At 40.0% G+C, this 23,424-nt stretch overlaps 1 protein-coding gene across 2 annotated transcripts; it reads left to right on the top strand.

Annotated features, from left to right (window-relative positions):
- Positions 1–1,239: 1,239 nt before the first annotated feature.
- Positions 1,240–9,860, top strand: LOC125522442 (ABC transporter G family member 1-like). 2 transcript variants are annotated; one of them, XM_048687501.1, is made up of 8 exons: positions 1,240–1,702; positions 3,737–3,816; positions 6,742–7,206; positions 7,302–7,388; positions 7,591–7,722; positions 7,816–8,004; positions 8,093–8,179; positions 9,114–9,860. In XM_048687501.1, exons 1-8 carry the CDS (start codon positions 1,330–1,332, stop codon positions 9,780–9,782), a joined length of 2,082 nt encoding a protein of 693 aa, XP_048543458.1. In that variant the 5' UTR covers positions 1,240–1,329; the 3' UTR covers positions 9,783–9,860. The 2 variants fall into 2 exon arrangements, with proteins under 2 accessions (XP_048543458.1, XP_048543460.1); XM_048687503.1 differs by having other exon boundaries at positions 9,349–9,435.
- Positions 9,861–23,424: the final 13,564 nt, after the last annotated feature.

The raw sequence follows: 23,424 nt of genomic DNA on the forward strand, positions 1-23,424 counted from the left end.
CTTCTTTATTCGTCTATCATTTATTATTTTAGGTACAAAATGCTGAAAAGTTAGGAAAATTCACCCGAACTCGGAGAGAAATAAGGAAGAGTCCAAGAAAATGTGAATTGTTTTTATGGAGGCCTATTTCACAGGCGGCATCCCCTATCGTCAGTAGTGGCCCTTTTTGGTGGTGCCAGCGGCATGGCGCGGGGCATTGATGGCTTGCCAGCGGTGGCAGGGGCAACCTAGGGAGGGAGGCAGGGGCGTCTCGGCCATACCAACACTGAGATTTGGAAAGCAGACGGGTCATGCGGTGGCCCTTTTCCCCAAAGGATGGGTGGGTGGCTGCAACATGGCTGGCGGATGCCGATGACTCTACCCTACTTGGTCCTGGCTGGCTAGGCCACCATCCCGCCCAATGGTTCATTTTTTGGTGGAAGGAGGGTCTTTCTGCCCTTCATTGGCCGGCGATGTTCGTATGCCGTGGTGGCGGGCGAGGGTTGGTGTTGTATGCTGGACTGGCAGTCCTAGTGGTGGGAGTCGCGGTGCTTGAGGGCGGGGCGTGTGGCCGAGGTACGGGCTGGTTGCTATGGCTGTTTGGAAGCCGTGGTGACCGAAGTTTTGGCGATCGGCGGTGTTACGGAGGTGGAGCATGCGTGCCAAGGGAATATCCTTGTCCGTCTTTGGTCGGACGACGGTGACTCTTGTTGCAGAAATAATTTGCAAACGAAGTTTTGTTGTAAAACATAGACCTGTCATAGAGTATTGCAACACTGCATATGTTTCCGAAGCATAGCTCCTGTTGCAAAAGCGAGTTTGTTGAAGGATGGTATGCGGGGCGCGTGTCACACAGGGAAGGTGATGGACGTGGCCTAGTTATCCGCCGGTTGATGATAAGTGTTTCCCATTTCTTTTCCCTTGGTCACAAATTGGATATCTGTTGTTCTTCGATTTCTTGGATGAGTTATTATTAATTATAGATCTATAAAAATAATGACAGTTTCGTACAACTTGAGTGAACTGGAATTGTTATATTTTGCGGGCTATAAATTATGACCTTTATCTTGCACTTTTGCTAGTATATTTGTATAGAAAATAGAAGATATATAGATTGCTATTTCCTACCATTTACAACCAGGTAAATTAGATGGACAGGAACGGAGCCTCATACTTACTAGATTGCCATGACCTAGTATGAGGCACGACAAAAGGCACTATTTATACCACCATTGGTTGAAGCGTAAACACATAAGCATTGTGCGCGTCTGAGTCGATGGTAAATATTCTGTCTATCATAGAGTTTGAATCCGCTAGGTAGAGACAAAGAGAAAAGCTGGCGGCATCAGCATGGCGACCTTGCCGCTACCATGCTGGGCACCGACGCCGAGCCCATCACAGCCGCGGTGGGGTTCTTCAGCTGCCGCCCTCACAGGGAAGGTAGAGCAGCCGGAACCACCGGCCGCCGAGGTGGGAGGCGCCGTAGGTAGCCGCCGCGGAATTCATTCTGGGTTTGATAGCATTGATCATCGTGATGGCCGCCTGGACCACATCCCTCGCGATGGTGGCGTGTCCATAACGTGGGAGGACGTGTGGGTTACGGCGGCGGACGGCAGGGCCACCATTCTGCACGGCGTCGGCGGCAGCGCGCGCCCCGGCCAAGTGCTGGCCATCATGGGACCCTCCGGGTGTGGCAAGACCACACTGCTCGACACCTTGGCCGGTAACTTATCTACACTCAACAGCTCATTCCACTCGTATCTTAGCCGGAAGAAGTTTGTTTCCTTTAAATTATTATTTTTGGTAGCATTAATTAAAAGAAACTGATAAACTGCTCAGATCTATCGATGTAGATTGTAGTTGTTGTATATGCAGAAAACCGATAATATCATTAGCGATACACGACACCCTGCGTCAACCATCAGTTCTCTTGATGTTTCCAACAACCACGAGGGCTATGTAGCTATGCCTGCTATTATCTTCATGCCTCCCTATTACTATTGGCACTACAACATATGGATATTCTAACTTTGGTTAGGGATCCTGCGATGGAATATTTCTATCCGGGCTCGAACCCTAAGACTCGGACATTGGTGCTCCGTTTTTCTCGATTTTTTTTAGATTTTATGCAATTTATTCTAGGTCTAGCACTTTGTTGCGTTCATACCATGTCAGGTCAGGCCTCCAATCTTTTTACACAAATGTGGTTTGTTTGCACAAATGAGTGCATTCGTCTGACTATATGATGTATGTACCCTCTAGAAAGAAGATCTTTGAGCAAAAGTAAACTAAAAAGAAAATACTTCTAACCTACCACACAGTACAAAAACCTGCCCGTGAGTTTTTCCTTTTGAAAAACATTAGATCATAATAATTCGCTGGAAGTACATAGCATATTAAACATAATGAAAATTACATCGAGATTTCAAGCCATCAAACAACCACTGTTGCTGCAAGAATGAGCCGCCGATTCACTGTTGTCGCCGCTCCTCTACTGGAGCCGGCTTGACCTTGTTGATGATGGCCGGGAAGTCTCCATGCATAGGCACCTAAGGACCAGTGCAGTGAAGATGAGTCATAGCAATTGAATCCTTGCATAAAAATGAAGCATCTGACATCAAATCTTGCCACATGACTAATACCCTAATTTCACCGTCCCAACGAGATGACAGAAATTTATGCCTGCCCATTAGTTTCTGATTCGATCCCCAACTTACCGTCCTCCTGACACTCCCACAAGCATCAGGACGGAACCCCAGCCGCCGGCACACAAGCTCTCTCCCCTCCCTTCCCTTCTCCTCGTCATCGCCAAGCGTGTATATATATCGGCGGGGCCCTTCGCCCGATTTTCTAGGCATTATCAATAACTAATAATATGATTGTGTGCATCAAATCTATTAGAAGCCTGATGTTTATCCTTCTTTTCCAAAAAAAGATAAAACACAAATTCTGGAGCATTTAAGTCAAAGCATAAAACTATATGGCATTTATACCGAATCACGAGCTCAAAAGCTTAGTATTTACTCCTTCCGTCCCAAATATAAGACATTTTATACGGAAAAGAACGTTTGGTCTATGGGTGTATATACACCATGTATGGAAAAATAAATTAATAATTAAATAAAAAGTCTAAAAATTCTGAAATATATTTAAATAAACTTGACCTTCAATTGTACTTGTAAAAAAATCCACAAAAATAAAAAAGCCCGTTTAATTATTTTCAAAAAAGACAAAATTTTGGGTCAAAATAGTATGAATAGTGAGCTATAATAGCAAAAAAAAACTTCAAATCAACGCTGGTTATTTATTCATGAAAACTTATATACTAGGGCTAAATAAAGTCAAGTTTATTCTATAAAAAATTCTATACCTTTTTACTTTCATTTTTAATTATGAATTTTTTCCCATATCAGATATATATACTAGGGCTAAATATATATATATATATATATATATATATATATATATATATACATATATACACACATCTAGGAACTATTTTTGTCTTTCGACATGAATTCCAAGATAAAATGTACGCCCAGCAGTCACTTATCATGCCTGAATTTCAGAAGATATTGAAATGGAGAACTTGAAAAGGAAACAGAATGTCGTCTTGATAAAATATGGTATTCTTCTGATTAATTCTCAAACCTCACTGACATTCAGTTGCAAAATTTGGAAGTTTAACATATTGTCAGTACTATTAGAGATGTTTTTATAACTAACAGTAGCTGTTTCAATCTATGTACATACACAGGGAGACTGGACACGGACCTGAGAAGCAAAGGAGATATTCGGATCAATGGCCGGAGACAGAGGCTCGCCTTCGGAACCTCTGTGAGATTTTTACCTTAATTTCTTAACGTGCTCCCTCTTACCCTCCTCTTTTCATATGAGAGGTAAGAGTATATATTAAATCTGAGCCGTTGGCCTCATTAATTAGTGGTATGATTAACTCTACCTTCTTACCTCATATGTAAAGAGAAGGGTAAGAGAGAGGATGTTAAAATTTGCCTAATTTCAAATTTCCATATGTATTTAAGAAGGTATATTAATAGTAAGCGTAAAAAAAAGAAGATATCTATATCTATACCTCTATATCTATATCTATATCTATGTCTATATCTATACCTACTAATAAAGCAAGGTGTGTTTCTCCGATTTTTTCATCCGTTCACCAACGTAAAGTTTTTTCTTTCTATCCGAGGTGGTACTAAAAATTTTGTGCATCCGTCTGCTAGAAAAGATAAAATAATTTTCGTACATGGGCCACATGCGCTGTGGCCCGGCGAAGCCAGCCCAAATATTTATCTGCCCAGACAGCTGTGAAAGCCTATTTTCCGCACGCAGCATTAAATAGTTGGAGCTTCGCACAGGACGCCGAAGACTGGGCCTGCCCATTTTCTTTTTCTATGTGTTCTGTTTTTATTTTTTTCCTATTCCTTTCTCTTTTTCTTTCATGATTATTTTTTCCTACCAATTTGACATTATTTTCCCTTTTCTCAGAAATTAAAATCTTGAAAAAAATCGTCCAAAATTTCAATTTAGCCATATTTAGACAAAAATTCAGAATATAAATTTTTTATCCCTATCTTGTAATATGTTCAAACCATTAATAAGTTTTGTTCCCATTCCAAAATGTGTTCAAAATTTAAAATCTTCCCATTTTTCAAAAATGTTTGTGAATCGCAATAAAAAATCAAAATTTTCAAAATAAGTTGCATTTTAGAAAATATTCCAGATTTATAAAACATTCTTGTTTTAGTGAAATATTCACAAATTCAAAATAATGTTTGTGGTTCAAAAAAAATATGTTCTGAACTTTTTCTAAATGTTCAAAATATGTTCACACATTCAACAAATGTTCGGGTTTTTTCAAAAGGATCATGTTGTCAAAAAATGTTTAAGAATTTTTTAGGAAATCTACCTATTTCAAGTGATGCTAGCCTTTTTCCAAAAATAAATGAAATTTTAAAAAATTCTTCGTATTTTTTAAAACAGTTCGGGGTTTCAAAAATTATTCACGATTCCAAAAATATTCGGCTATTCATAAATATGAATTTAAAAATTGTAAAAATTCAGAAAAAAACAAAAAAACATGAATCTGATGCTATAACATATATTCTTAAATATTAATTTGTTAGCAGGACTCATTTTTTTGAGTGACTAGCAGTCCATAGTGGAGTTTTTGATGTCGCGAGTTCGATCTTTCAGTACGTCTTTTTGTTAGTTTAGAGAAAGCCTATTTTCCGCATGCAGCGCCAAATAGTTGGACGTTCACACAGCTCGCCCAAAACTGGACCGGCCCATTTTCTTTTTCTCTGTGTTATTTTTTTGTTTTTTCCTGTTCTTTTCTCTTTTTCTTTCATGATTATTTTTTCCTACCAATTTTAGATTATTTGCCCTTTTCTTGAAAATTAAAATATTGAAAAAATCATTCAATGTTTCAAGTTTCTTCCATATTTTAGAATTAGACAAAAATCGGAATTTAATTCTTTTATTCCTCTCTTGTAAACTGTTCAAATGTTTTAAAAAAAATCCAGTTCCAAAATGTGTTCAAAATATAAATTGTTCTTCCACTTTTTCATAAAATGTGTGTGTATTACAAATTAAGATTTTCAAAAGAAGTTGCATTTAAAAATATTACAGATTTTAAAACTTGTTTTCGTGAAATATTTCAAATTCAAAATAACATTTGTGGCAAAAAACACAATTTGTGAACTTGTTCTAAATGTTCAAAACATGTTCACACATTCAAAAAATGTTCGTGTTTTTTCAAAAGGTTCATGTTGTCAAAAAATGTTTAATAATTTTAAAGAAAAATCTACCTGTTTCGTATGATGCTCATATTTTTTCCAAAAATGAATGACATTTTTAAACATGGTTTGCATTTTTGAAAATTGTTTGGGGTTAAGCAATTTGTTCATGATTTCAAAAATATTTGGCATTCATAAATGTTAATTATTTTCGAAAAAAATCAGAAAAAACATAATTTTTTTTTAAATCTGACGCTGCAACATATTGTTAAATATTAATTGGTGGGTTAGCAGCCCGTGGATGATTTTTTGAGGTTGCGACTCCAATTCTTCAACATGTCATTTTTTAAATTTATATTATGCTTACAAACATAGATCATTTTGGTGCCTGTCAATGGGCCGCCCCAGATGTGAACTGTTGGGCGTCCCACATGCTATTTGGCGATAAAAGAGAATATGTTTGTTTGCTATAATTGAAATATAATGTGAGTATGTGTCAATGAAAAAGAATATGTTGGTTTGGCTCTAATTTTGAAGAACTGTGGGCATGTGAGCTTTGAAAAAGAGAACAGACCCTGATAAAGAAGGTATTGTCTGGTTATGCATGGATTAAGCTAATAAAACGGGATTTATGTGTAATCCATCCGGTTATGTTATCGTCGAAGAGACTGGTCGAAACTACCGTGCCCCGAGGGTCGCCACGCAGCTACCAAATGAGAAGACAGCCACTACCCTAACACGGAGGTGAACCTGAAGGAAAAAAAACACAAGTTGGCTGGTCGCCGCCATGCCGACTAATGTCACCACTATCAAGATCTTGCGGAAAAACATGACTCGTGAAAAGACACAGTTCCTCGCTCTGTCGCACCACCATTGTGGATACCGCTGATACCGTTTTTGATGAACACATAATTTATATATCCCGTTGTTTCTCGAAAAAATATTTTTTCCTTTACAACGCACGAGCATATGTGTTAGTATTAATAATATCTAGTGATTAATTCAGGCGTATGTGACGCAAGAGGATGTGCTGATGGCCACACTCACGGTGCGTGAAGCCATTTACTACTCAGCACAGATCCAACTGCCCGATACCATGCTGCTTTCTGATAAGCTGGCCCGTGCTGGTGAAGCCATCCAGGAGATGGGGCTCACCAGCGCGCTGGAGACGCGCATCGGCGGGCGCACAACTAAGGGCATCAGCGGCGGGCAGCGGAAGCGTCTGAGCATCTGCCTTGAGATCCTCACCCGGCCCCGGCTGCTATTCCTGGACGAGCCTACCAGCGGGCTAGACAGCGCTGCCTCCTTCCATGTGATGAACCGCATCGCCGACCTTGCCGCCAGGGAGTCCATGACCACCGTCGCCGTAGTGCACCAGCCATGCAGCGAGGTGTTTGAGATCTTTCATGGCCTCTGCTTGCTCGCCTGTGGACAGACAATTTACTTTGGCCCAGCCACTAATGCCATCGAGGTAATTGGCGTCTTCCTTTCCTTTTCGATGATGAGACGGGTGAGCCTATATTTAGTTTGCTAACAATTTTCCTGCACAATACGTGATATTTGCAGTTCTTCACATCAAATGGCTACCCTTGCCCACCAATGAGAAATATTGCAGATCATTTCTTGCGGACAATAAACAGAGATTTTGAATTGGTATGGAAGATTTATACCATAACCCACTTATTATGCTTCGGTCATTAAATGTAAAGAATTAGGGAAAGATATGTTTAGATTAGAATGAAATACTTGTCCATATAGGTTATTATACTACTGTGTCGTGCATCATACTACAGTATGACTGAGAGGCATTTCTGTTCATGCAACAACAGCATTTTATTAACATGGTAACATACAGGAAAGTGGAGTAATAACAATATCGTCCAAGCCATCTCCAGCAGATGAAGCAATAGATGTTTTGGTAAATGCCTACAAATCCTCCAATACTTCTGAAAATGCCAAAAAGGAAATGCACGACATAAATGAAATGGTTAGTGTTACTTGGTATTTAATTTGTTTAAACTTGCATGAACATGTTATTTACGCGAGATGAGATATGATATTATTTGGCTTGCTAACCCAGGGCGGAGTGATCATCAGAAGAAACCAAGCCAGTTTCCTGACAAAGGTATTTGTACTCACCAGAAGATCGTTTGTGAACATGTACAGAGATGTCGGATACTACTGGCTACGACTTGGCATCTATATCTCCATTGGTGTATGCCTTGGTACCATATATTACAATTTTGGCTATGGATACGATTCTATTCGTGTAAGTCGATGATTATATCTTGCATTATTGTCACATATACACTAGGATAATTGTAAAAGTCACTAATGTTAATGCTCCACTATTTCAGTCTAGATCATCAATGCTAATGTTCACCGGTAGCCTTCTAACATTAATGGCAATTGGAGGATTCCCTTCCTTTGTGGAGGAAATGAAGGTATCAGACCTTTATGTTTTACTGTATATATGGAACTAATTTTGTGCACGAAGAAAATAGGAAAACACTTATGATTAAGTAAACTTGATTGTGCAAAAACATCACAGCCTGGTATAATGGATATAAACTTATGATCTTAGCTTGATCATGAAGTGATATATAAAATTACGTCAACCACACTGACCTAGCAGGAGTGATTTCCATAATTAATAAAAAATCCTTGATTTAGTTACTTCTTGGCCTCCAGAACGAAGTTGTTGAATGTGAATCAAGTATATAAAATAGTAGGTTAATCACCTGATTTATTGTTATCTACATACCTAGTTTACTATTTTATTATTTATGAAACTGGCACAAGACAAATAAGAAAATACTTATTATATAGACCCAAATGAACTTGAGGTTGTAAAGCATAATCTTTACAAACATAGTGTCCAATGAAATTACCTACCAAAATATCTGAAATACATTAATAAGAAAATACCCAAATTGAAAATTGCACATTTGCCTGCTCTACCTGTATATTATCATAGAATTTAATATTTGACCAATTTATATGACAATTATCTTTACAGTGTTGTAAAAAACTACCCTAGAATTTACTAGCATATATAGGTTATCCATGTTTTGTTTGTTGTCACTAAAAGTTTGGTTCTAATTTTCTAGCTGTTACTTAGGAATTTTTAATAGTATGAGTTGGCAGATGTTTTCACCCAACAAGACAATTGTAATGGCACATACAGCTTATATCACCATAAGTTGGTATATCTTTTAACACAAATAAATATACTTTTCGAAGTAGCCTATTTATAAAGTTTTTTATAGGTCACTACTTGAGGTGAGGAGTTCCTGAAATCAGCGATGTGCACAAACATTAAGTAGTATAAAATTTAATTAAGCTCTTCTCACTTGTAGTCTTGTTCATGGTACCCAGATATTCAGGAGAGAGCGGCTAAATGGCCATTATGGTGTGTCAGTATTTGTGATCTCCAATTGCTTGTCAGCCACACCATATCTTGTCCTTCTTGCTGTATTACCTGGTGCAATAGCCTACTACCTGTCTGGTCTAAGGAGAAGAGTAGACCAGTTTGCATATTTTACGCTTGTGCTTTGTTCGTGCACAATGCTAGTTGAAGGCCTTATGATGACCATAGCTGCTATCGTGCCAGATTTTCTGATGGGCATCATCACAGGTGCTGGAATACAAGCTATCATGATGCTCAACTCTGGGTTCTTCCAAATACCTAGTAAACTGCCAAAGATAGTATGGAAGTACCCGATGTTCTACATCTCTTTCCACAAGTATGCTCTTCAGGGATTTTACAAGAATGAATTCATGGGCTTGGTGCTCCAAAACAACCCAGGAGTTGGTGAGAAAACAATAACTGGTGAACAAGTGATAACTAAGTTATTTGAGACAGAAATGGGACACTCAAAATGGGTGGACTTTGCAGTGTTATGCGGGATGATTGTAATATATAGGTTGCTCTTTGTAGTGATTATTAAGGTTGTCGACATGCTGAAGCCGATATCCAAGGGTGAATCATTTGGTTCTCCCACTAAATGTATTTGTGGCATACAAAAGCCATGTACCCACTCTTAATATCTTTATGGAAATAACATTGTAAGATGAGAAGGGTACTACTCATAAAATATAAGGCAAATACAAGATTTTACGATATATCAGATCCCTCTTAGTCTAATGTTATGATACCAATGTAGGTTAGAACAAAGCATTAGTGAAAAATATCTGCTAAAAGAGATCCTAAAGTATTTTTCGCTAGCAGACATAAGGGGATCACCATTTGCCTGAGCCAGGAGATCAACCGGCTTGGGGATCAACACATCTTGCTATCCTTTGGATTTCCTGTAGCTTGATCGGAATGCCGAGCTATAAGACCACCTTGACCTTGTCTGGATTGGCTTTAATTCTGTGTTGGGAGACGCCAAGCTTCGAGAGCTTTGACATTTAGCTTGATGTTTAAGGCATGCTGATTCATGATGTTTCCCATAGGTTGTCAATGAGGGTATCGCCTTTTGGGGTTTTAACAACCACGCCATTGAGGGAAACTACCTATGCCGATTTATACCTATTGGTTTCTCACTGAGGGAAAGCTATAGGTTGCTACAAACTCCTGCAGTTTATAGCCCAACAAGTTGTTGCCACCGGTTGTCTACTACGAGTGGGCCAGCATTTGTGACGGCCAGTCCTGATTGTGTGGTGGTTTTTCGGCACGGCTGTTCAGCCCTCATGTTGTCCGTACCAAGGTGCCTACCTTTTTGGCAGTCTGATGATATGATGATGGTGACATGTCGCTCTTGCCAGCTAGGGCAGCGGACCCAAATGGTGAGGCTGCGCGGTGGACCATGGTGAGCAATGTTGCACCGGCGGTGGCGCCCTGTCTTGCCTACTCAATTAGCAGGGGGTGACCCAGGTGTTGTCGTGGCTTTGGAGGAGGCGACTCCTAGGTCTATATTTGGGGGCCTCATGAAGATGGTGGCGGCGCTCTCGCGGGTTAGGTCAACAACATTGGTTCCAAGGGTAGCACGTGTGAGGTTCTGCGTGAAAGACGACGACTACAACGAAGCCTACGAGAGTGTAACTTCCCTCTTGGAGGCGTCATTGTTGTTCCCTCATGTAGGTAGGGCTACGGGTGAAAAGCCTAGTCTGTCCTTTCGAGGTCGACGGCAGGGGTGTGTAGCGTCGTCGTAAAACACCATTCCTTTTTGGTTGCAGTAGACTAGCGGCTCTGGACATGCCTGTCCTGGCCTGTGCTACCTCTTGAGCACTGCGTTGGTTTTCCCCGAAGAGGAAGGGATGATGCAGTAAAGTAGCGTAAGTATTTCCCTCAGTTTTTGAGAACCAAGGTATCAATCCAGTAGGAGGCTACGCGCGAGTCCCTTGTACCCGCACAAAACAAATAAATCCTCGCAACCAACGCGATAAGGGGTTGTCAATCCCTACACGGCCACTTATGAGAGTGAGATCTGATAGATATGATAAGATAATATTTTTGGTATTTTTATGATAAAGATGCAAAGTAAAATAAAAGCAAAGTAAAAAGCAAAGGAAATAACTAAGTATTGGAAGATTAATATGATGAAGATAGACACGGGGGGCAGAGGTTTCACTAATGGCTTCTCTCAAGAGCATAAGTATTTTACGGTGGGTGAACAAATTACTGTTGAGCAATCGACAGAATTGAGCATAGTTATGAGAATATCTAGGTATGATCATGTATATAGGCATCACGTCCGAGACAAGTAGACCGACTCCTGCCTGCATCTACTACTATTACTCCACTCATCGACCGCTATCCAGCATGCATCTAGAGTATTAAGTTCATGAAAACAGAGTAACGCCTTAAGCAAGATGACATGATGTAGAGGGATAAACTCATGCAATATGATGAAAACCTCATCTTGTTATCCTCGATGGCAACAATACAATATGTGCCTTGCTGCCCCTACTGTCACTGGGAAAGGACACCGCAAGATTGAACCCAAAGCTAAGCACTTCTCCCATTGCAAGAAAGATCAATCTAGTAGGCCAAACAAAACTGATAATTCGAAGAGACTTGCAAAGATAACCAATCATACATAAAGAATTCAGGGAAGATTCAAATATTGTTCATAGATAGACTTGATCATAAACCCACAATTCATCGGTCTCAACAAACACACCGCAAAAAGAAGATTACATCGAATAGTTCTCTACAAGAGAGGGGGAGAACATTGTATTGAGATCCAAAAAGAGAGAAGAAGCCATCTAGCTAATAACTATGGACCCGCAGGTCTGAGGTGAACTACTCACACTTCATCCGAGGGGCTATGGTGATGATGTAGAATCCCTCCGTGATGGATACCCCCTCCGGCGGAGCTCCGGAACAGGCCCCAAGATGGGATCTAGTGGATACAGAAAGTTGCGGTGGTGGAATTAGGGTTTTGGCTCCGTATATGATCATTTGGGGGTACGTAGGTATATATAGGAGGAAGGAGTACGTCGGTGGAGCAACAGGGGACCCACGAGGGTGGAGGGCGCGCCTGGGGGGTGGGGGGGGGGTAGGCGCGCCCCCTACCTCGTGGCCTCCTCCTTTGTTTCTTGACGTAGGGTCCAAGTCTCCTGGATCATGTTCGGTGAGATAATCACGTTCCCGAAGGATTCATTCCGTTTGGACTCAGTTTGATATTCCTTTTCTTCGAAACCCTAAAACAGGCAAAAAACAGCAATTCTGGGCTGGGCCTCCGGTTAATAGGTTAGTCCCAAAAATAATATAAAAGTGGATAATAAAGCCCAATAATGTCCAAAACAGTAGATAATATAGCATGGAGCAATCAAAAATTATGGATACGTTGGAGACGTATCAAGCATCCCCAAGCTTAATTCCTGCTCGTCCTCGAGTAGGTAAATGATAAAAATAGAATTTTTGATGCGGAGTGGTACTTGGCATAATTTTAATGTAATTCTTCTTAATTGTGGTATGAATATTCAGATCCGAAAGATTCAAGATAAAAGTTCATATTGACATAAAAATAATGATACTTCAAGCATACTAACTAAGCAATTATGTCCTCTCAAAATAACATGGCCAAAGAAAGTTCATCCCTACAAAATCATATAGTTTAGTCAGGCTCCATTTTCGTCACACAAGAATGCTCTCATCATGCACAACCCCGATGACAAGCCAAGCAATTGTTTCATACTTTAGTAATCTCAAACCTATAAACTTTCATGCAATATATGAGCGCGAGCCATGGATATAACACTATGGGTGGAATAGAATATGATGATGGGGGTTATGTGGAGAAAGTCTCACATCAACGAGGCTAATCAATGGGCTATGGAGATGCCCATCGATTGATGTTAATGCAAGGAGTAGGAATTGCCATGCAACGGATGCACTAGAGCTATAAATGTATGAAAGCTCAACAAAAGAAACTAAGTGGGTGTGCATCCAACTTGCTTGCTCACGAAGACCTAGGGCACTTGAGGAGGCCCATTGTTGGAATATACAAGCCAAGTTCTATAATGAAAAATTCCCACTAGTATATGAAAGTGACAGAACAAAAGACTCTCTATCATGAAGATTAGGTGCTACTTTGAAGCACAAGTGTGGAAAAAGGATAGTAGCATTGTCCCTTCTTTATTTTTTATTTGGCCTTTCTCTCTCTTTTTTTAGGACAATGCTCTATGAATGATGGTCATCACACTTCTATTTACTTACAACTCAAGAATTACAACTCGATACTTAGAACAAGATATGACTCTATATGAATGCCTCCGACGGTGGACCGGGATATGCAATGAACCAAGAGTGACATGTATGAAAAAATTATGAACGGTGGCTTTGCCACAAATACTATGTCAACTACATGATCATGCTAAGCAATATGACAATGATGAATGTGTCATGATAAACGGAATGGTGGAAAGTTGCATGGCAATATATCTCAGAATGGCTATGGAAATGCCATAATAGGTATGTATGGTGGCTGTTTTGAGGAAGATATAAGGAGGTTTATGTGTGAAAGAGCGTATCATATCACGGGGTTTGGAGGCACCGGCGAAGTTTGCAACAACTCTCAATGTGAGAAAGGGCAATGCACGGTACCGAAGAGGCTAGCAATGATGGAAGGGTGAGAGTGTGTATAATCCATGGACTCAACATTAGTCATAAAGAACTCACATACTTATTGCAAAAATCTACAAGTCATCAAAAACCAAGCACTACGTGCATGCTCCTAGGGGGATAGATTGGTAGGAAAAGACCATCGCTCGTCCCCGACCGCCACTCCTAAGGAAGACAATCAAATAACACCTCATGTTTCAAATTTGTTACATAACGTTTACCATACGTGCATGCTACGGGACTTGCAAACTTCAACACAAGCATTTCTCAAATTCACAACTACCCAACTAGCACGACTTTGATATTATTACCTCCATATCTCAAAACAATCATCAAGCATCAAACTTCTCTTAGTATTCAAAACACTCATAAGAAAATTTTATTAATCTTGAATACCTAGCATATTAGGATTATTTAAGCAAATTACCATGCTATTTAAGACTCTCAAAATAATCTATGTGAAGCATGAGAGATCAATAGTTTCTATAGAACAAATCCACCACCGTGCTCTAAAATATATAAGTGAACTACTAGAGCAAAACTATATAACTCAAATGATATAAGCGAAGCACATAGAGTATTCTAACAAATTCCAAGTCATGTATGGCTCTCTCAAAAGGTGTTTACAGCAAGGATGATTGTGGTAAACTAAAAAGCAAAGACTCAAATCATACAAGACGCTCCAAGCAAAACACATATCATGTGGTGAATAAAAATATAGCTCCAAGTAAAGTTATCGATAGAAGTAGACGAAAAGAGGGGATGCCTTCCGGGGCATCCCCAAGCTTTGGCTTTTAGGTGTCCTTAGATTATCTTGGGGTGCCATGGGCATACCCAAGCTTAGGCTCTTGCCACTCCTTGTTGCATAATCCATCAAATCTTTACCCAAAACTTGAAAACTTCACAACACAAAACTTAAAGTAGAAAATCTCGTGAGCTTCATTAGTGAAAGAAAACAAAAGACCACTTCAAGGTACTGTAATTAACTAATTATTTATTTATATTGGTGTTAAACCTACTGTATTACAACTTCTCTATGGTTTACAAACTATTTTACTAGCCATAGATTCATCAAAATAAGCAAACAACACACGAAAAATAGAATCTGTCAAAAACAGAACAGTCTGTAGTAATATGTAGCTAGCGCAAGATCTGGAACCCCAAAAATTCTAAAATAAATTTCTGGACGTCAGAAATTTATCTATTAATCATATTCAAAAAAATTAACTAAATAGCACCTCCCAAATAAAAATGGCAGCAGTTCTCGTGAGCGCTGAAGTTTCTGTTTTTTACAGCAAGATATCAAGACTTTCCCCAAGTCTTCCCAATGGTTCTAGTTCGCACTAACACTAATTAAACACAAAAAACACAACCTAAACAGAGGATAGATAAATTATTTATTACTAAACAGGAGCAAAAAGGAAGGAATAAAAATAAAATTGGGTTGCCTCCCAACAAGCGCTATCGTTTAACGCCCCTAGCTAGGCAGAAAAAGAAAGGATAGATCTAGGTATTGCCATCTTTGGTAGGCATTCCATAAGTGGGTATCATAATAGATTCATAAGGTAATTTAATTTTCTTTCTAGGAAAGTGTTCCATGCCTTTTCTTAACGGAAATTAGAATCTAATATTTCCTTCCTTCATATCAATAATTGCACCAATCGTTCTAAGGAAAGGTCTACCAAGAATAATAGGACATGAAGGACTGCAATCTATGTCAAGAACAATAAAATCTACGGGTACATAATTCCTATTTGCAACAATAAGAACATCATTAATTCTTCCCATAGGTTTCTTAATAGTGGAATCCTCAATATGCAAGTTTAGAGAGCAATCATCAAAATCACGGAAACCTAACAAATCACACAAAGTCTTTGGAATCGTGGAAACACTAGCACCCAAATCACATAAAGCATAGAGATCATGATCTTTAATTTTAATTTTAATAGTTGGTTCCCACTCATCATAAAGTTTTCTAGGGATAGAAACTTCCAATTAAAGTTTTTCTTCATAAGATTGCATCAAGGCATCAACGATATATTTAGTGAACGCTTTATTTTGACTATAAGCATGAGTAGAATTTAGCACGGATTGTAACAAGTAAATACAATCAATCAAAGAGCAATTTTTGTAATTAAATTCCTTGAAATCCAAAATAGTGGGTTTAGCAACATCTAGGGTTTTAATTTCTTCGATCCCACTTTCATCAATTTTAGCATCAAGATCTAAAAACTCCGAATTCTTGGAATGCCTTCTAGGTAAAGGTGGATAAAATTCAGTCCCATCATTATTAAGATTCATATTGCGAAACAAAGATTTAATAGGGGACACATCAATAACTTTTAGATCTTCATCTTTATTTTCATAGGAACTAGAAGAACACGCTCTTATAATGGCATCTTTCTTAGCACGCATCCTAGCGGTTCTTTCTTTCCACTCATCAATGGAAATTCTCATGGCTTTGAGAGACTCATTGATATCATGCTTAGGTGGAACAGATCTAAGATTAAAAGAATCAACATCAAGAGAAATTCTATCAACGTTCCTTGCCAACTCATCAATCTTAAGCAATTTTTCTTCAATCAAAGCATTGAAATTCTTTTGCGAAGTAATAAATTCTTTAATATTAGATTCAAAATCAGAGGGCATCTTATTATAATTTCCATAAGAATTGTTGTAGGAATTACCATAATTATTAGAGGGATTACTAGGATAAGGCCTAGGATTAAAATTTCCTCTATACGCGTTGTTACCAAAATTGTTCCTACCAACAAAATTCACATCCATAGATTCATTATTATTCTCAATCAAAGTAGACAAGGGCATATCATTAGGATCATAAGAAACACTTTTACTAGCAAATAATTTCATAAGTTCATCCATCTTTCCACTCAAAACATTAATTTCTTCTATCGCATGCACCTTTTTATTAGTAGATCTTTCAGTATGCCATTGAGAATAATTAACCATAATATTATCTAGGAGTTTAGTAGCTTCTCCTAAAGTGATTTCCATAAAAGTGCCTCCCGCGGCTGAATCTAAAAGATTTCTAGAAGAAAAATTCAATCCGGCATAAATTTTTTGTATAATCATCCACAAATTCAAAACATGAGTAGGGCAATTTCGTATCATTAATTTCATCCTCTCCCAAGCTTGTGGAACATGTTCATGATCAAGTTGCTTAAAATTCATAATATCGTTTCTATGGGAGATGATCTTAGCGGGAGGAAAATACTTAGAGATAAAAGCATCTTTGCACTTATTCCATGAAACAATACTATTTTTAGGCAAAGACGAGAACCAAGCTTTAGCACGATCTCTAAGCGAAAAAGGAAATAGCTTCAATTTAACAATATCATTATCCACATCTTTCTTCTTTTTCATATTACACAAATCAACGAAGCTATTTAGATGGGTAGCAGCATCTTCACTAGGAGGGCCGGAAAACGGATCTTTCCTGACAAGATTCAGCAAGGCAACATTAATTTCACAAGATTCAACATCGGTAAGAGGAGCAATCGGAGTGCTAATAAAATCATTGTTGGTATTGGTAAAGTCACACAATTTAGTGTTATCTTGAGACATTGTGACAAGCAAGCAATCCAACACACAAGCAAACAAAGAGCAAGCGGGCAAAAAAAGGCAAATAGAGAAAGAGAGGGAGGATAGAGAGAGAGAGAGGGCGAATAAAACGGCAAGGGTGAAGTGGGGGAGAGGAAAACGAGAGGCAAATGGCAAATAATGTAATGCGGGAGATAAGGATTGTGATGGGTACTTGGTATATTGACTTTTGCGTAGACTCCCCGGCAACGGCGCCAGAAATCCTTCTTGCTACCTCTTGAGCACTGCGTTTGTTTTCCCCGAAGAGGAAGGGATGATGCAGTAAAGTAGCGTAAGTATTTCCCTCAGTTTTTGAGAACCAAGGTATCAATCCAGTAGGAGGCTACGCGCGAGTCCCTCATACCTGCACAAAACAAATAAATCCTCGCAACCAACGCGATAAGGGGTTGCCAATCCCTACACGGCCACTTACAAGAGTGAGATCTGATAGATATGATAAGATAATATTTTTGGTATTTTTATGATAAAGATGCAAAGTAAAATAAAAGCAAAGTAAACACTACAAGAAATATGTCAACTTATGACCACCACTATTGGTCACTGAATGGTCACAAATTTCCATTTATGACCTTTTTGTGACCAAAAACATAAGGTCAAAAGCTGGGCGTCGTAAACTGACTATAGCGACCTTTCTTCTGGAATGGTCGCAAACGTTTATGACCAAAATATGTCCACTGTGGCGTTTTGGTCACTAGCAACCTCCGCAGGCCACGTAGGCATCCAGCGTGGCAAGCTGATGTGGCACAAGATTCAGCCCGGTCCAATTCGGTTTTCTACATGGGCCTAGCCCATTAATTCAGCCTATTAGTGTTTTTTTTTCTCATATTAATTTTGGCTAGGTAGATGGGCCAAGCCCAGCAATTAAGCCTTCTCATTTTTGGGCCGTGGCCTTTTCGGCTAGACAGTTTTATTTTTCTTTTTTCAAAAAATTCCTCTAGTTAGATGGGTCCCAATGGTCAAGTTCTAGTAAGTGGGCCCCTTTTGTCAATGCCTTTTTCTTCTTATTTCGATTTGACAGTAAATAAATAATCAATATTTAAATCAGCACATACATAAAACATAAGAAATACTTCAAGTAACAGCAACCAGAATCAATCTGTATACAATGACAATCAATGCTACAATCTCTACAAATATTGGGATCCTGCTCCAGGTACAAATTCTACTAGTGTAATAACACATATACAAGTAGAATCACTGTTAAACATATGCAATGACAATCGGCACAAACTGGGTCCCTGCTCCAATCATATTAAACATATGCACGACTCAATGGGCGACCATACTTGACTAGGCCATGACCTTCATTACACTGGACTAACAGAATGACAATATGAACTATCAGCATGCCTTCCACGGTTGCCCTGTTACATGAACCAGAAGAGAAGAATCAAAAAATTTGGGGCCAATATATTATGAACAAACCAATCAAAAAACAAACAAGTTTTTTTAGAATGATAAGACAAATTCAGCTAGTACAATGCTTTCATTCTCCAGCAAGTTAAAATGAGATAATCATTCATAAAAGAAAGGTGATGAAAGAAAATAGAGCATTTTACTCATAGCATGCAAAGTATCAATATTCTGATAAACATATACAAGTGTAAATGTCAACTATCTTACACCCAAATGAATGACTGCTTGTGGAAGAAATATGTTAAACCAGGTTAGTTGTAACGGAGAGGGGCTGACTTACATTGGCCGTAGTGGTCGATTGTGGCCTGAACAAATCTATTGTAGTCGTCTGGGTCTGCGACGTCCCCGAGGAGAATGATCACATCCGGCGCGCCGAGCTCGAAGGAGCGGTCGGCGACCTGCCACAGGCTCCACTCCCTCCTTGCTACCAGGGCAAGGCATGCCCCCTTGGCAGCGTACTGGTAAGCCAGGTACTGCATGCAGAAGAGAAGATCCCAAGTTGTTTGGAGTTAACAACGAAAGTATTGTATAATGTTTAGAACATGTATATTCAATATGACAAGTAGAAAAGCAGAGTTCTAGCAGAGTAGCATAAGAAGCAGAGGAATGCCAATTCTGTAACAAGAGGAAACGGAGTTGTCCTGTGCAACAAGAGGAATTCTGATTCTGTAACAAGAGGTAGAATTAGCATCACTAGCTCTGTTGTTGTTGTTTGCATATTACTTAAGTAGTTGTCTGCCTAAGCAAATAGAGAGGTATATGTAGCAAGAACACACAATGTGATGACAGTATGAGTGCACTATAACTCTGGAAGTAAAAAGAACATAAATTCATTTGGGCTGATTTGGACACAGCCAAGAAAAACTTCTTACAAATAAATTCATGGAAGCGTATCATCCTTTTAGTCCCTCACCCATATCTCCTAGTAGTATTACATAATGCCTAGTGAGTGATCTAGCAATGTACTGTACAAGAGAGTATATATGTGTACGGATTCCTGCAGCCAGCTTCTATCAGTAACATGCATGTATATATTGAAGTAAACGTAACAGAGAGTATCTTTGGAAGCATTCAAAATATATTCAATGTTGGAGCTGCATCTTACAACTCAAGGAGCCACATGAAATCCATGGAAGGACCTTACTGTGACAATTCACTTGTATAGTCCTGCCTCATGTGCATAATGTCGTTGCAAACAATTTAGATAGTGTATGTATATATATATAGATAGAAAGAAGCGCTTGATCAACAAGCTGCTGTAATAGTGTGTGTATATATATAGTGTATATATATAGATAGATAGTGCACCAATAATTTTTTAGAAGGTAACTGAACTTCTGTGCACACATTTAGATAGAAAGAAGCGCTTGATCAACAAGCTGCTGTAATAGTGTAGATATAGAAATGCTAACAACATGAATGTTCCATCAAGCCATGATCAACTACTCCAAACCATTACATGCTTTGCAAGAAAATAATAGAAAAAGTAATCAGCAGATGACACAATGAACAAGTGAAGGCTTTAAATATCTCCCTGTCAAAGATTCAAGTCGATGAAGACATGCAGTACAAGGAGGAGCAGCCTTGCATCATCGTTTGCTCAGATCCACACTGGAAAGTGTGCTGCTATACCATGATCCGAACCCGCACGACACAACCTCTCTGTCCCCCACCTCAACTCGACCATGCTGCTACTGCAGTTGGATGTAAGTGTGTAAATACAACATACTTTGCATTATGTATCTAGACTATAGCATCTTACAGCTAGCAGTACACGAATTCAACTCAATAGTATAATAAACATCCGCTGGAAGTTGTCAGCTCAAACATGTCTTAGTTTTTTCAGAGAAAATAGGCAGGAATTAAGACCCAAATGTGCATGTATAACCAAAACCTATAACAACCAGAAGCTATCAGAATAAATCATAGAGGCTGGCCGAACTAATTGGCGCACTCAAACGATACAAGAGAGCGGCCCGGTGAACAACTAAGCAAGCATACACAGCAAGTAAAACTACATCACCAAGGCAAGTCATGCACAAATTGTTAACAGTAAGATGCAGGGACATGTTAATTTAGTGTTCAGCAGCATCGTCAAGCCACATTAACTCTGTGAAACAATACAAATCAATGGTGATGTTGAATCATGCACAATAAATGTCCAAATCAGACTATGAAATATCTGCGACAACAGACAAATGATCACCGCATGGTCATATCAAATCAACTGCAGCCTAGCTATAACTATCAGGCACACCAAGAAAAATTTGCACAGAAACTATCAACAAAGATGCAGCAAGGAATGGAGGAATGGATGCTCACCGTTACTGAAGTTGATGCTTCAGGAGCCCGCCGGCATGGTGGTTCAGGTGGTCGAGGAAGAAGAGGAGCATTACTGCATAATCATCATGAAACATAGCTGGACACTTCACCTGTGTTAAGAACCAAGCAAATGGTAGTATAAGCACATGATGCACAAGTATATTAAACGGAGCAGAAAACTGCGTGTGCTGTGTTTAATCCCTCGACATGAACATTTCAGCTTCAGTTGGGTTTTACTTCAGTATGTCATCTGAAGAAAAAGGGGACATGTTTTTGTTCCATTATTTCGTTCACTAGATTAGTGTTCACCATTGATTTGTAAATCTAGTCCATTTGAGCACTGTGAAGACAGAGCAATCCAAACTGCTATTACTAATTAATTCTAATCTCAGAGAACAAGATACCACGAGATGAATGATGGCACTCAAATTCTAATCTCACATAGATAAAATCAATTGCCATAGTAAATTAGTAACATTACATCTTCACTTGGGTATATATAGTAAGTCAAGTTCGTTCTTATAAGCAAGTGTTCACGGGTTACCCTTAACATGGCTGTTTAACTTATACTTAAATGTGAACAAACAGTACATATCAGAATCATGGATTTGATTTAAAGTGTCAGCTATGGATAAAATCATGCACATTCCAATATAACCAGAACAACTGCAACCAGAGTAGGACGTTGACGTACCTGAAAAGCCCGACGACCTTCGGCAGAAATCAACAGGACCAACGAACGGATCCAGGGTTGTTGCAGCTCCTGTGTGTGGGCGCTCAGGAGGAAGTGACCTTCGTCGGTGAGCTGCAGCTGCGTGGGGAAGGGAGTCAAGCACGCATCAGCATCATGGTTGGATCAAATGAAATCAATCCAAGAGGATAGGGGAAGATGGGCACCTTGAATGGAAGATGCACACCTCCATGGACAGGAAGAAGCAGATCACCACCGGTGGTGGTGAGCTCCATGGCATGGCGCAGCAGATGACGGGCTCCTTGGACATCACTCGTCTCGTACCCCTCCGGGTCGTGGGGTGTAGGCCGCCTCCGAGGTGTAGGACGGGCGGGCGGGCGGCGAGGTTGGTCGAGGACGAGGGGGGCGAGGGGAGAGTAAGGGCGGCGGTGAAGGTGGGTGGCGGCAAGGATCTGAGGGGTGGGTGGTGGCGACGAGGGGGACGAGGGGGTTCTACATCGGGGGCGAGGATCTGAGGGGTGCTTGGCGGCGACGAGGGGACGGGGGGTTCTGCATCAAGGTGGGGAGGGGAGATGTGGTGGAGGTGGGTGGCGGCGAGGGCAGAGGTGGATGGCGGCAAGGGGAGGGGTGGGTGGCGGCGAGGGATCTGGATCGGGGAGGGTGACGGGAGGGGCTGCTACCAGCCTGGGCAGCGGGAGGGGCTGCTGCTGCCTGCCCCCGAGCCGCGGCGGGGAGGGCGGCTGCTGCGTCGCTGGGATCTCGCCGGACGTTGGTGTGCTGGTCACGGGGATCGGCGGCTGGAGGTGGCGGCGGCAAGGGAGGAAGCTAGGGTTCGCGCAAGAGAGAGGGGTTGGGTGGGGTTCGAGCTTGAGGGGAGAGGGGTGGGGTTCGCTCAGGAGAGAGGGGTTGGGTGGGGTTCGCGGTGGTGGGATGGATGGACGGAAGGATGGAAAGATGGATGGATGTATGGATGGACGGATGTTCTCCATGTCAGCGATCCATGCCACAACTGACTCCACCAATCAGGATTAAGCCTACATAAGTTGGTTTTTTTCTTTTGTTTCTCTTATATTTTTTACCCTCTTATTTCGGGTAACATTCAACATATTACCTTCTTATAGTTTGTTAAAATTCTCCAATAATGTGCACATGTGTGTATCTTGGGATGACAAACAATGTTGATTTGGAGGTTTTCTTCTTCATTGCGCAAAAAAAAAATCATTTCCATTTTCCGAGTACCCAAAATGAGTTTTTTTGTGAAGGACCTACCAAATAATTGTTGCAAAATTAGACCAAATTATTTTTCTAAAATACTAGGTCATATTTAATGCACAATTGACCAGATGGTTGAGTGTCAAAAGTTTTAATCCACCTCTGGTGAAAAAGACAATTTTTCGCCGATTCAGCTGGAAGCGGGTCAAATATGAACTGTAGCTACCTCATAGTTTTCTCTTTATTTTTTCTAAAAATCATTTCTAGGTAGATAAGTATCTATTTAGTCAGAGAAACACCAAAAAAATTCCAAGATTCAACCACTAGCTAGGAATGGTTATTCCCGCCATTTT

Source organism: Triticum urartu, chromosome 7 (genome assembly GCF_003073215.2).
Source record: "Triticum urartu cultivar G1812 chromosome 7, Tu2.1, whole genome shotgun sequence".
Taxonomy (NCBI): domain Eukaryota; kingdom Viridiplantae; phylum Streptophyta; class Magnoliopsida; order Poales; family Poaceae; genus Triticum; species Triticum urartu.